Source organism: Pestalotiopsis fici (assembly GCF_000516985.1).
Source record: "Pestalotiopsis fici W106-1 unplaced genomic scaffold PFICI_Scf_7, whole genome shotgun sequence".
Taxonomy (NCBI): Eukaryota; Fungi; Ascomycota; class Sordariomycetes; order Amphisphaeriales; family Sporocadaceae; genus Pestalotiopsis; species Pestalotiopsis fici.
Genome location: NW_006917097.1, coordinates 2,674,658 through 2,689,152, shown reverse-complemented (window position 1 = coordinate 2,689,152; position 14,495 = coordinate 2,674,658). Strand labels below are relative to the sequence as shown.

Here is a 14,495-nt window from a genome sequence, read left to right as displayed (position 1 = left end):
TTACTCAGCCATGGGTGACAGGAACATTCCCAGAAACCAAGTCATGTCTGAACGGGTCTCTGAAATCAAGCTTTGGACACGGTTCTGACCATTCGGTAATGGCAATTCTGTTATCGGGACGCCTAGCCACTTCGACAAGGGATGCCAAACATCTGAGAAATCTCCTAACGAATTCGTGGCAACGATACGCCCAATTCTTCCGGACTCAACATAGTTGAAACGTTCTTTTCTAACCCGGACGAGAAACTCATTGAACTTTTCGATCGAGCTCTGTCTTCTGGCCATTGAATATAACCATAGTGACAACACGCCAATGATTGATTCTCGGTCTTGAAACTGCCATCGGAACGTGCCAGTCTTTGCAGTCGAAACATTGGGGACAGTCCCAATCCTTGCAATCGAAGCATTGGGGTCTTCATTTACCCTTTTCGTACGGAAATAGAGCTTGCTGGTCCGTGCCGTTTCTTCCGAAGGCATACGGGTTGAGATGGTAACTCCCCAATATATGTCATCAGAAAGTCGGTTGCCTGATGCTATCCAGTCTGAACTATCCTTGTCGGCATTTGTTTCGGCGATTGGGATGTCTTTTGTCTTCCACTCTATCGCCTTGACGTCGCACACGATTTTCATAACTCGCTCCACCACAGTTGCCAACGAGTTGGCTGCACTAACCACTGCATTGCTTGCCGGCATGATATTGGCAATCTGCTGGTATAACTCCAGCGCGCCATCAGCAGCCGCTTCATAGCGATCATACGGTTCTACATGTAGAAAGTTATCGAATTGGAGTGGGCGAAACAGTTGTTGGAACGTATAAAGGTGCTCTGTTTTCGTTCCCAAACCAACGGAAATCTCACTGAGTGTTTGTTTTTCAGTGAATTCTACCACATTCCATGCTGTTTCTCGATAAGAATCATAACCCATAATTGGCTCCCAGATAATCTGCTCGGCACTCTGGAAAGTCTTATCAAATGGTATGTCCCAGAATTGCTGTTGTCTTTCCAGCTCTGGATCGCCTTGGGATGTTGCTTCGGCGACCTCTAATGATCCACGCGAATTCTGCAATGGCGTGACGTCGGTCTCAGAGTCCGGTGCTGGTGCATCACTCGTTGGTTTAGGCTCCTCTCGTTCACTCGATCGACGTGGATGTCGGCGAGTATAACGGTCTTTCGGGAGAATGTGAAGAGTCAGCCAAGCCATTTCGTGCCCGTCTAGAGTGACGTTCGTTTTAGGGTCAGAGGCGAGTCCTCTCCTGACCCAGGCGCGAATTCCTGTCATTATGATTGTGATACCAAGTTGAATAATAGTAGCCGACCAGTGAAGCGCTCTGAGACCGACGAATTGTATTATGAAGCCCACGACAGAGAGAAGTGAAGAAGTGGCCGCCAAAGTGCTAATGCGTTTGTCAGTTGGTAGCTAGATAGGTGTCATGTGAGGCGTGCCGGAATAGGAAAAATTCCAATTATGCCAAAGTATCGTAATGAGGGTATGCGCAATGGTCATACCTAAAATCAGCAGTGTTCAAACGAGATGTTCGAATGCTTTGGTTGTCTTCATCGTTGAATATTGCGTATGACGAGAAATGCTGGCCGCTGACAGTAGAGGCCCGCTGAAGCCGTACCACTTGCATCTTACTCGCATCGGGGTGCTTTGTGAACTTGTGCTCAGTAGTAACTCCTTCAATGACATGCCCACAAACCATTGTGCCGAGAACTACAAGAGTGGTCCCAATCACAAAACAAGGATACCCATAGTTCTGAACCTTGACACCGGCCTTGGGCCATTGCCAGACGTATGTCGCTACCCCAGGTATCACAACCGCGATGACTTGGAGGAGTATTCCCACTGCGGCCAAGATCATAGCTCCCAAGACGGAGCAGTGGAGTTTCGAACATTGAGAGCTAGGTTGGGGGCAGCGTCAGTCAGAGAGTCGAGAGCATCATCCTCAGGATTAGAATCTTCAATAATACGTCTCCGCACCCCAGACTTGATATCATGAACCGTGTCGTCAACAATGATCAACGTCTTCATGCCCGCTGGTTGACCCATGACACGGACAATTTCGTGGCCACTCCATAGTTCGCAAACGTCCTCGGATGTGGAAGAGAGAAGTTCTTGCTCTGCATCTGACTGACTTCCTCGCGCCCTACCAACATATGTGAGTCAACTGACCTAGCCTCTAAAGCAGAGGGGTGGCGCTTTACCTTCCAACCATGGCTTTAAGCATCTTGACACGACCAACACGGATTGCGCTGACGACAATAGTCATGATTCCTAGGGGTCCCATGGCCAGTAAAATATTATCTGCCCAGCCCATACCTGCCAGCGGTGAGCACAAGTCAATGGTAATAGAGCAGTTAGATCACGTACTAAATTCTGCAGCATTAGCAACAGGACCACAGTGTATGATCAGCATAGTTTGGTTTCTACTTGCCTCATGCTCAAGAATTGTTTCGTCACCTGTTCACCAAACAGCGTGAGGAGAGGAGCGAGGTCGCTGAAGAGATTGTTTGAGAATTCATCGCCCGCAAATTCCTCCGAACTAGACGTTCCATTCAGGTTGGCCATGGCTAATGAACACAACAACTGAATACGATTCGATTTTCAGTGGGAAGTAAGCAAGTGATTTTGAGGGAAATGTTTTCAGAACCTTATTCGGTCCGCCAGGACGAAGCAGTGCCTCATAAAGGCTGGGCGGGGTAAGCGACATCCAGCTGCAGCAGATAAGAACCAGGGATTCATCCGCATCACAAGCTATTGGCTCGAAAATGGTGACACGAATGGTTACTCCGCTTGAATGCAACAGCCTTCAGCCTCACCGGTGCTCAAGTCGTGGCTGGCGGTGAAGGGCTCGGCAAGTTGTTCTTTCCGGTTGTTGTGGCTAGGGAAGGCGAAGCAATGACTACCAGCTACTCAAATAACAACTCCGCCAAAGGCCAGCGGAGAGATTACTATTATGGTACTGAAGTCTACATTTCCTATAATCGTAAGTCAGTCATAACTTGGAAAAACATTTTTATGTGGAAACAGCCTCGAATTACCGGGCAATAGAGCCTAATGGGATATGTGACGTTTGACCCAAGTAAGCGTTTTCAATTTGGATCAAAACATCCATCAGAATATCACAGTCGCATTACTCTTCCTAATTGGTTCAAGTGGACAATCGTCCGGTTGTGCGCTGTCTGATACCGGGACAGAGATTCATTCTGGGGAAGGGAGACTGCCTTGCTTGCGAGAGTCAATTGAAAGAATTCCAATTCTCACCAACAAACATGCTGTACCGCATTGAAATTATGGTTCAATGCCACTTGTATGCTAGGACACTTGATAAGCAAATACTAGACCAAGTCCAGTCGCTCAACCTTGACTCCACGTTCAGCCAGCGTAGTTTCCAACTCATTGAACGGGACATTGACGAATGTATCCCGCAACCGCTCCGTCTTGGGCCACCGCGTCCGAATAGTATCCAAGGTGAATGGCAATTCTTTCAATCGGGGATCGAATTGGGCCTGAATTTTGGGACCGACTCGGACCCCCGGATATTCATTCATGGCTGCAAAAAACTGAATCGCATCATCGCCCTCTCCCATGTCGATAAATTCGTCGGCACCAAATCGATACCATTTTGGATGAAGCTCGCCTAGGATGGGCTCCCCGTCGGACACCCAAGGAAGATATGCAGGCCCTACGACCTGATATTGGTGCGGGTCACGGTCTGCCGTCATGCCTCCGGTATTGGTAGAAGCCACAGGACGCAGTAGCATGGGCACATTACAACCGAATAAGATCCAGACACAATCGCCTAGCTCCATAGCTGGTGCCCAAGACAGGCCTGCTTTGCCATGGCTAGTGCGAAAAAGCTGCGTTTGGTGTTGTCTAGCTTTTCGGATGCAGTTGATTAAGGATTCTGGCATCACGGAGGAAGCATCAGCGCTGGCCTGCCCTAAAGCTGACATCCAGGGACGAATAGCTTGAAGTCTCTGAGAAAGATCTCCGTCTAGATCATGGGGGTGGGTGGGTGCTGGTAAAGACCAGTCAAGGTCGCATGCGGACAGAGACACGATGTAAGCATCGCCAAGCGTAAAGACCCCGGCCGGGTTTGTGCAATAATGAGCGCACAAAGAACTTGAATCAGAAGCAAAGAATTCCTGGACCTCTTCGAGAGTGTTCTCAATTGTCATTGCATCTGACAGGGAAATCCTGCTGCTGACTGTACCTAAATGAACGCCTGCCACCTGCAAAACATTGCCCTCAATCTTGAACGGAGTAGCCAGCCTGACAGAGGCTTTAAGACCATTATCAGTGATAAAGAACTTCGGCATGGTTGGGACGTTCGTATCAGACCAATCTGGAACCCTGCATACTTGATGAGTGGTTGCGGTAGCTAGCCGTGAGGTAGACAAAACCCACCAAGTTGGCGCTCCCCATTCCGAAGAACTGAGCGTTTTCCACCGACACTGGTTAAGTACTACCAGGTCGTTATGTGAGTTCAAATATGCAACAACGGCGTCTTGATAAACCTGAGGCGCTTTTTTTTTTTTTTTTTTTTTGGCGTAACTAGGGCGGAGTCGCTGGCGCTCATCCGGCCATGCCAGCAAGGCCCGATTGGCAAAGATTCGATCACGACTATCAGCACATCCGGTGCCCCAGCTCATTTCCCGAAGAACAGAAAGACTTGCGTCGCCACCTTTGATTTGACCTGTTGGAACCCGGTCCAAGAATTCGTCGAATAAGTATATTCCCCATGCCAGGACGGGAAATGGGATGGGGGTTGCCTGATTTTTAATATGCGCAATGTAGATTCCACCTGCACGGAAATATTTCCAGGGTATAGTCAAAGATCCGCAAACGATTACGGCTGTTTCTTGCTTAGCTAGAGCGATTTCCTGGCGTATCCATAGCCGGCTACACCACGGCCGCTTTAACATTTCATTCGCGGCAGCCAACGCATCGGGGCTGGGTTCATCAGGTAACCACAAGCCCGGCCTTTCTTCGTCGAAAGATAAACCAGGTTCATTGTTGGGGTTCGAGAGGAACTTCCCAATATTGGTGAAGGTGGAAAAGGCAAGCTGGCTATCGTCGGTCTCCTCGCCTATCCAGGCGAGAACAGCATCAGCGTTTGCATAAATCGCACCCATCATAGCAACCTAGACGTGTTATATCAACTAAAAAGAAGTGGCAACATATATGGATCGACCTTATATATACCTGTACCGCTTTTTCCTCTTCGTCCTCCTGGTTGATGCAAACCTGATCAACCCAGAGGTCTCTGGGCTTCTTGTTCTTGCGAAGCCGCCGTAGCGCCGATAGAAGATTGTCGCTGACTTGAAATGGGTACGCGTCTTGGCTGCGAGTATCCGAAATCATCACAACCGGCGGCTCGGCCCCTCTAAGACCCCAAGAATACGATAATGCTTCATACCGGGGCTTCTTGCTGCCTAGCCGCAAAGGGTAGCCTAGTTCAGTGGCATTGTCGCGCCCTTTGACCATCTGCTTCACGCGAGAGCCGAGGTGCAGGTCTTGCATTCGCGACAGAAGCGATGGCTTTTTCCCATTGCCGGCATTCTGTAAATCTTTGATTGGCCCTCCATCCTCAATTTCATCATCGTTATAAGTATCGAACATGGCTTGACGCAAAGTGATCTGGATCATGGTATCACCGCTATCTCTTACAGAATGCAAAGTTGCGATGCGGATGTGCCGCGGAGGCAGAGGCTCGTAGTTGTATTTTTGCATTGCGACAGGATTTGGGTTGCATTGACGAGATGGTAGTCAAATACAGGTACGTTCTGTAAACGGATGAGAAACAGGTCTGGTACTACGCGCTCTAGAACTTAGCGAAATGGAAAGCAGCACTCGATGTTCCAGTGATGGAAAAATGTTGAACCTCAATCGTGAATGAATAAGGACTCATAGAGCAGGAATCGAAGAGTATTTCGGGCAGGAAGTCTGGCACACAAATGCAATCCAGCCTTATCGGAGAGAACCGCACTTTCCCCGCTCTGTCGCTGTTGCGATATGTAGATATTTACCTACCTAGGTAGGCAGACTGTGCGAGGCTGCGCATGGCTGGCCGGCCTCGGGTATGGCTGTGAGTGGTTGCAGAAGCCCACATATTGAGCGGAGATCGCAACTATCCGAACAAGTCGGACTCTCTCAACCGGGAAGTGAGCCGCCGGAATCGTCAACCCGTCGCAATAGGACAGGCCGGATTTGCATGGTGTGAACGTGCTATTTCCGTCCAACGGGGTGATTCTCATCCCACCATCTGGACTTGTGACAAGTTCGAGAAATCGAATCGATAAAGAAACTCGACGGTGTATGAAGATCCCGATTATTAACATTACAAGCTAAGACAATGCTAATTACTAATGGTCATCATGTTCATCTCTACAGATAGCTCAAGAACATACGGGTCGTATATCGAGGCGCAGTTGATATGGCTGCATCCTCCTGCGAGGAGCCTCGAACTCTGTAGCATATACGGTCGTATGTTCTCGTCCTTGCACTGGGCCGTTTCTATGCCGCAAGTCCTGTGAACCCTCCACTCCATCTATACAAGGACAATACCCGCAGACGAGACGCACTCTCTTCCGCTGTAGACGGTTCTCCCGCACTGCGAACACTATACAAGGTAGATCGAAGCACCTTTCGGAATCGTATCTGTGGGAAATGAATGTTAGCATCACCGTCTTACTAGGCATGTTTGCCATGTCAGACGTACCTGGAACTGGGTGCTAAGCGTTACGACACAAACCTCGTGAGCACGGATGATTATTTCACATGCTCGCTCCACCGACTCATTTAGTCCGATTTGTGGCATACGGTCTGCAAAGAGCAATAAAATAAAACTTCCATGCAGTAAATAGATACCAAAGAGATACGGCATGAAAGCCAGCTCCGGATCACAGGCCAATATCTCCGAGACGGCCTCAGAGGCGGCAATTGAGTGCGATGCGCACTTGACAAACCCGACCGAGGAGATCCAGCCGTCGGCATTCTCCAACATTGAAATGGGATCCCATTTGCCGTGCAAGAGAACATGCAGCACATGCAGAATGAATTTGCTGTACACGGTGACGAGCCGCGCCTGGCTACGGTGTGCTGCTTCACTCGACCGCTTTCTGGCCTCGGAGATATTCGTGGGCTGGTCCGGAGAACCAGGACGAAGATCTGTTGGCAGGTCATGGGACGGTGCGAAAGGTGGACCTATAGAGGAAACTGGATGCTGAGGCAGAGGGGTGAGCGGTGGCGCTCCAGGCAATCCTTGCTGCGATATGCCCAAGGGAGACGATGTCATATGACCGCTTGACATTGCAATTGGAACCCCATCGAGAGTATCTACGCCGTACAGTCGTGCCAGATTGTCAATGCTTCTCTCGCAATCATCAAGCACACCTTCGACAGTTGCAGTATCTGCATCAAGCCCATTGCTTTGCCGGGCTCCAGAGAAGCGTGGATGAGACTTACGTCGATGCAAATGTATCACATCACCTAGAATTGCCATCAAAGGTAAAAAGTAGTCACAAAAGCTCGTTCCTGAAATGGTCGTGGGTGGTCCTAACACCCTGCCTCTCAGGCCATAGTCCGCGCAAGAGTTTGGGTCAAGGGCTTCCCATTCGTCATCTGGCCTTGGGCGATATATAAGGCAATCATGATCGAGAATGTGCACTGGTGAGTTGAGTGACAGCGCCAAGTGTCGATCCAGACAAAACATGAGCCAGAACACGCGTCGCCTCTCTTCTTGAACTTCGGGCACGCTAATACGCGACCGAATGGCATCGCAGGAGCGGCACGCGCAATTGGTGCCTCCTGTGCAGCAGGACATCAAGGCATTTGCAAAGCCATCCTCGCGATTTAGGCCCATGAGGCGAGAGAGACGCAAGGCTTTATGCCACCAGCGAAAACAATCAGCCTTGAAGTCCCCCCCGGAGACAACGATTGTTAGAAGTAAGAGAGTGAGTACGTCGTCAACAGATGGGACGGGAGGTGCTTCCTGGGAGGCCGGCCGCCGCAAAGTGTTGTTTGATTGCCAATTCTGACCAGTGGTGCCCGTATCAGAGTCTTGGTTCCTCACGTACATGCCGGCTAATGCATATCAGCACACCTGATCACCTAGTTATCATACATTGAAGTCATAGAGGCTCTCACAAGTGTCCCTATCCCAGGAGTCATGATCGCGTTGGTGAATGAGTGAAATCATCAATTTCCTCAGTTCCTCGCATACTGTTGCTTTCCGGCCGGGAGCGAGGAAGAAGTCGTCATCTGCAGTCTGCGAAGCAGCCCAAAGAATCGTGACCAACAATGCGCAGGTTGTGCGGCGTGGACTATCCGATCGCAGCACTGATTCTTTACGAAGTACATGTGTCAGCACATATGGCGATGCACATTCGAATAAAGACCGGCCTGGTTCCCTGAAATATGACTCGAGAAGCTTGCAGGCAAGACTTTCGTCGATGATGCCTTGTAGCATTGGGAGAACTGGTTGAAGGCATTTGAATCTGGAGAGCAGAAGGTCGCTGGGCCGTGCGTTACCTGAGTAATCCTTCGGCGGTGTGAGTTGTCGCGCATGTCCAGCCGGCATCTGCTGGGCCAAAGGAATGCTGCGAACTGCATCATTGTTCGTGTGCACAAGAACTTCTCCTGGAAGTCCAGAGACCGATAGTTCAGGGACATCTGGATTATTACTGCTGTCACTTGATGCCACCAGACTGGTATAGGTTTCGGGACTGGTGCCGGGAGTTAAATCCAGAGGTGAAAAGGATGATTCGTTTTGCGGTCGATTGCAAGTATCGGACTGGATGGGACATTGTGTATTGCCACGATCTGCAACTGTGATGACGTGGAATTCTTCTTGGTAGGCAGGCTGAGCCGGGATGTGCCCTTCTCCCTCGTCAAGATTCGTGGTATTGTCTGGAGAATCCTGACTCGGGCTATGGTATGTAGGAGACGGCAGCGTGTTCTGAAAGCTCGAGTGCGGTTTGCGCCCTCTCTTCCCGATAGTGCGGGTGTAAAAGCAGGCTTGCTCATATTCTAAACCGCGCCGTCGAAAGTTAATCGCCCAGGTAATCACTGCCGTGCAAAAACAGAGACGGCTGTTTGGAGTATATGCCTACCTCGACAACGGCGGCTGAAAGAAACAGTCCAAATGAATGAGCAGACACTCCATTTGTACGGATCAAGCGGCCGGGAAGGCTAGTAAATGGAGACGAAAAAAGAAGAAAAATTTGAATAGGCAGGGAAAAGAGCAGGGTACATTGCTGAAAACTTACCATGGCTTGCTGCCATCGCAGCGCACCCTAAGGCTGCTACAGCGATCGCAAGCCCGAGCAGTTCTCTTGCGCATCCGCGGCATACGTTGATCTGGTGGCTGTTCGACCAGTAGCTTAGTTGCTGCTGACTGGGGGCCCGTCTCCGTAGACTCCATGCCTGCTCCTCGCTTGTTATGATGGATCTGGTTGGCTGCTTGCGATCGCTCCCTTTGCTGCTTGACCCGTGCCAGAGTAGAAAGTGGCCTCGCTACATGCCAGCGGATACCAGATAGGGCTGCTGCTGATGGCGCTGTGGAGAGGAAGGCATTGTGCCGCCTATTTATTATTATTATCCGTCGGCGAGCCACGACGATGACGGAGCAAGGGACCTAAACGCGGGGAAATCCCCAATTTCTGCCAGGTACGGCCTTAGCTAACGTTTTGGTGCGTCGGGTCTACCTAAAGCGGGTTGAGTGTAATGCGGCTTAGGGTTGGGGAAGGGCCACCTCCACATTCTAGCCACGTGGGTGGGTGGTGTGTTAAGCCACCAATAGTTGTTGGTGATGGGACTTTTTGCCAGCGCCACGCATTGTCTCAATTGGAGTCGAATACCATTTACCACTGCACGACATACGAACCAAGACTATACGGCCTTTTATTTGTCCAATGGATAGATTTAAGAACGATATATTCAATCGATGCGAGGAATATCTACATTCTAGCTGTGATTTCTTAATCTGTGACCTTGTGGCGCACTTTATTTAGCTGACTGGATGTCCGATACAGCAACCAAGGTCACTCTGCGCTTCCGCCAAGTGTTCGGCCTTCTATAGTGTATGTCTATACCTTCGATCAACCCAATCTTACAGACGATGTCTTCACTGATTCAATCGAATCGCTGCCATTTGTGATGCCGACGTCTTTCAGCTGCTTTGACGATCCAACTTTTGTGCTACCAAAATCGTAATCAAGCCAATGCCCCAATGCACCTTGGATATGATTGTACAATGGCTGGTCGCGCCGGTAGGCAATCTCGTCGACCTCTGTGTAGTCGCCCAGACCCCCTGCGCACGAATCCACGGTAACGGCTTTGAGAATGGATTTAGCTGTGGCAACATTTTCCTCCAGCTCGGCCATGGTGCTGACTCCCACCACCGTTGACACAGCCACGTGTGAACGACAGTTCAAAACCGATTTGGCAATGGCGTATCTCAAAGCAACAGATGCCATGGATTCAGACTGCTCCTCGACCCATTCAGCTGCCATTTGCACAACCTCCCTCAATGCATGCGGTGCTGGGTGCCAGTCGCCAGTCCGCCCGGTGGGAATGCCGCCGTTGCGCAAGAGTCCCACTGCCAGCGGGCTAGAGCACAAGACAGATGCAACTCCGGCCGCCTGGAACAGGTCAAGCCCGCATGACTCGACCTTGGTGTTTTGTAGGGTAAGTTGCGCCCAAGTCTGAATAATATCTAGCGGTCTTCCGTAGCGGTCTCGCACCATGGTGGCTATTTGACCTAGAGTCTCAATGTCGTAGCCCGAGACTCCTACGCGAATAATCTTGCCCGCGCGCTGAAACTCCAGAAGCACTTCTATAGCACCCATGACTTCTTTCATGGTGACAAACTCGACATCGTGGCAGAAGACAACGTCAAGGTACGTTGTTTGGAATCTGTCTAGTGAACGCATCACCGATTTGCGAACCCATGATGGCGAATAGTTGAATTCTCTCTCCTTGATCCGGCCGACCTTTGTCATGAGTATGATATCCTTCCGTGGATACTTGGACTTGATATCGGAATGAGACAGTGCTGCCCCTAATAGCTGTTCCGATGGCTCATAATAGGGAGAGGTATCAATAGCACGAAGGCCCAAGTCGAAGGCGCGAAGAAGTATTTCCCGAATTGGTAGAGACTCGGGATCTGGATGAAGCTGGTAGCTGAAGCCTGCACCACCCATCACCAGGTTTGGAATTCGAGCGATTCGATCGACCATTGCCACGCTGTGACTGATGACGAGATATACAATGGGTGGCTGCACCTGTCTTGGTTGTAAGGAAGGCGACTGAGATGGGAATGACATTGGTCTATATTGGCCCCATTGCGTCATGCTTGACAAATCCACAGAGATAATATTTTCATTATGATACTCGAGAAAGATAACATTCGTGCCTTGTTGCTAAGAACCTCTTATCAGACGCCTCGAGATTACCCGAAAGCGACAAATGCCGTGCTTTTTGCTGCATCGGACCCGAGACTAGGTGTAGCATTTGTTCAGTAACTCCACTGCATTAAACATATTTTGTTGTCTGGGCTCCTGATTTGACCAAGGGGAGCCGAAGTGATTGTGGTGTATAATACCCGAGCCTGCATAGTACCTTGGTACCTCCTCATATTTAATTACCCGACGCTTAATTTCGTGGGGCTCATGAGGCCCTGTGTAGCGGAAGCCATGCTAAGCTGTTAGGCCCGATTGGTGGGCTGCAAACGAGGATTCGCGCAAAAGTGCAACATTGCTTACAATTGGAGAGAATTTACGCGACGGAAACATTATCTGATTTGGAGATTGTCTTTAGGTTGCTCGCTTATCTCGTGATGTATTATCACGATGTACTGCCAGGCCATATCCCAAACAGTGCGCTCCACACCTAGCTCAGGCTACCCAGCGAGGTATATGATTTCCCTCGTACAAGCGCCTCATTGGATCATTGGATGGGCAACCCAAGAGTTAATTGTCCTGAAATATCTAGGAATTTGGATTTTCGGTTTGTAAAATCCGGCTCCGCAGTCACAAAAAAGTAACATATTGATACTGCGGGTCTCAGTCTCGGCTTTACCTTTCCTTTTCCTCCACTGCATCACGATCACGACTAAATCGTTTTTGAAATCCTAGCCATGGCCTCAGGTGGTTTCTGGAAGAAGAGGGCTCTGCGCGTACCTGATGAACGGCGACAAAATCCACAAATCACTCTTCGCAACTCCATTTGGCCCATCTGTCTTGTTACCACTCTTTTCTTTCTCTGGGGATTTTCATACGGCCTTCTCGATACCCTGAATAAGCACTTTCAAGTCACACTCAACATCACAAAGGCAAGATCTTCGGGGCTCCAAGCCGCGTACTTTGGGTAGGCTCCGCACTTGTGTCCTGATGCAGACATCGTGACACGATTTGTGCTTTTGTTTATATGAATTGAGCTTACTCCATGCAGTGCATATCCTTTAGCATCTTTGGGCCATGCTGCTTGGCTTCTTCGGCACTTTGGCTACCGGACTGTCTTTATTTATGGCCTTGTCTTATACGGTCAGTCCACCAGTCTCTTGATGCTTGCGACACTATGGCAGCGGAGCTAAAATGTGACGAACAGGAGTTGGAGCGCTTCTCGCCATTGCGGCGATCAAGGCCAAGAGTTTTGGCGGTTTTTGTGCCTGCATTTTCATCATAGGCAACGGGCTTGGCTCTCTGGAGACTGCAGCCAATCCGTACATCACTGGTAGGAACCCCTTGGTCTTATTCGTAACAACTTCAAGTTTGATTACTAACAAATCATACTTTTCAAGTTTGCGGACCTCCTAGGCTGGCCGAAATCCGTATCAACATTTCCCAAGCTTTCAACGGCATTGGAACTGTCGTTGCTCCAGTACTTGGCTCCTATGTCCTCTTCACTTTTGACGACCAAACGGCCCTCGAAAATGTCCAATGGATATATCTATCCATTGCCGTGTTTGTATTCATCCTGGCAGCGATTTTCTTCTTCTCAGTCATTCCAGAGATAACGGACGCGGATATGCAGCTTCAAGCAGAGCAAAGCACCGTTGGCGCCTCTGACCTGCCTCTGCAAAAGCAATACAGGCTGTTCCACGCAGCCTTTGCTCAATTTTGCTACGTTGCAAGTCAAGTCGCCGTGGCTAGGTGAGTGTCTACCAATGACCTAGGAAGCTGTGTTATTTCTGGCTTACATTCTGATCAGCTTCTTCATCAATTACGTCACGGAGGTGCGCGCCGATACTCCCAACTGGATGGGCTCCCAACTTCTCGCGGGTGGTCAAGCAGCTTTCGCCGTTGGAAGATTTGTCGGTGTCGGGCTGATATATCTCATGCGACCTCGATGGGTCTTCTTGGGCTTCCTTACCCTAGTCATCGTCTTTACTGCCTTGTCCATTGGTCTTCGCGGCAATGCTGGTATTGCGATGCTATACTGTATCTTACTCTTTGAGTCCATCTGTTTCCCCACCATTGTAGCACTCGGCATGAGAGGGCTGGGCCGCCACACAAAGGTCGGTTCTGGGTTTCTGGTTGGCGCAGTATTGGGCGGAGCTGTCGGTCCACCGCTCATGGGATACGTTGCCGATTTGTACGGCACAGGTCTCTCCATGTTCATCCCTCTCATCTTTTTCGTGGCCGCCTTGACGTATCCTATCGCCGTGAACTTTGTTCCGGCCTACAGAAATGTAGCCGACTCGTTCAGTGAAACGAGTCATGCGGCTGAAATTCAGGCTGTTGGGAAGATTGATGCTGAAGCCGAGATTGTTGAACATGCTGAGGAGAAGGGGGCCGCAAAGGCGACTGTCTGAGGCCTAACATCACTGTTCTGGACATTTCGTTATCTCGGTAGATTCTGCGTCGATAAAGGGTCAATGATCATTGACAGAGTACCCCAGACGGTTATGGCTACAATGAACTGCACGCGCTGGTATTGTCAATACGTCTATATCAATCTGGAACCCTCAGGTATTTGAATACGCTGCCGGGAATATCTTTTTCTACATCACTTTCAATCATCCATAGCAGTGCGGCGTTTTGAGAAAAGTCCATCCCACATCGACTCAATTCCACAATGCCAGGAAGGGATAGTGGCTGCACGAATAGGTTTGATCCAAATGCTGCTGTGTGACTGCTTTTGCCACAGAACATTATGTTCCTTGAATCGGAAGAGGTCAAGATGAAAGCACACGAATCGGACCAGATTGTCACGGCTGGCTTATTGCGCAGAAATCCCGTCGCTTAAAGGAGGCTCTGTCTGTACCCCGTGCATATCGGACATTGGGGATTGCAAGTTTTAGGGGACCACCGACCACCTCCGCGCCCAGAATGCAGCCTTTCCACACCCACACACGGATGATTGGAGTGCCCGATTTGAACAGACTACCATTCTAATTAATCCTCTGTGAATCTTTGTATCACCTCATAGGCATACACAAATTGGGGGGAATTGGGGTAACCTTGTGCGAATTTATTAAGGTGCAGCAT

The 14,495-nt window shown here is 49.8% G+C and overlaps 5 protein-coding genes across 5 annotated transcripts; 1 reads left to right on the top strand and 4 right to left on the bottom strand.

Moving 5' to 3' along the window:
- PFICI_10441 (uncharacterized protein) lies at positions 1 to 1,702 on the bottom strand (the record flags this gene model as incomplete). Its single annotated transcript, XM_007839022.1, has 2 exons — positions 1 to 1,393; positions 1,506 to 1,702. The coding sequence occupies 2 exons, from the start codon at positions 1,700 to 1,702 to the stop codon at positions 1 to 3; spliced, it is 1,590 nt and encodes a 529-aa protein (XP_007837213.1).
- Positions 1,703 to 1,857: 155 nt separating this feature from the next.
- PFICI_10440 (uncharacterized protein) lies at positions 1,858 to 2,269 on the bottom strand (the record flags this gene model as incomplete). The annotated part of the gene is made up of 2 exons (XM_007839021.1): positions 1,858 to 2,146; positions 2,205 to 2,269. The coding sequence occupies 2 exons, from the start codon at positions 2,267 to 2,269 to the stop codon at positions 1,858 to 1,860; spliced, it is 354 nt and encodes a 117-aa protein (XP_007837212.1).
- Positions 2,270 to 3,338: 1,069 nt separating this feature from the next.
- On the bottom strand, positions 3,339 to 5,736 carry PFICI_10439 (uncharacterized protein; the record flags this gene model as incomplete). Its single annotated transcript, XM_007839020.1, has 2 exons — positions 3,339 to 5,147; positions 5,209 to 5,736. 2 exons carry the CDS (start codon positions 5,734 to 5,736, stop codon positions 3,339 to 3,341), a joined length of 2,337 nt encoding a protein of 778 aa, XP_007837211.1.
- A 783-nt stretch (positions 5,737 to 6,519) lies between these two features.
- Positions 6,520 to 11,243, bottom strand: PFICI_10438 (uncharacterized protein; the record flags this gene model as incomplete). Its single annotated transcript, XM_007839019.1, has 5 exons — positions 6,520 to 6,663; positions 6,725 to 8,088; positions 8,152 to 8,933; positions 9,273 to 9,587; positions 10,123 to 11,243. The coding sequence occupies 5 exons, from the start codon at positions 11,241 to 11,243 to the stop codon at positions 6,520 to 6,522; spliced, it is 3,726 nt and encodes a 1,241-aa protein (XP_007837210.1).
- Positions 11,244 to 12,142: 899 nt separating this feature from the next.
- PFICI_10437 (uncharacterized protein) lies at positions 12,143 to 13,819 on the top strand (the record flags this gene model as incomplete). Its single annotated transcript, XM_007839018.1, has 5 exons — positions 12,143 to 12,372; positions 12,457 to 12,548; positions 12,613 to 12,738; positions 12,806 to 13,157; positions 13,216 to 13,819. The coding sequence occupies 5 exons, from the start codon at positions 12,143 to 12,145 to the stop codon at positions 13,817 to 13,819; spliced, it is 1,404 nt and encodes a 467-aa protein (XP_007837209.1).
- Positions 13,820 to 14,495: the final 676 nt, after the last annotated feature.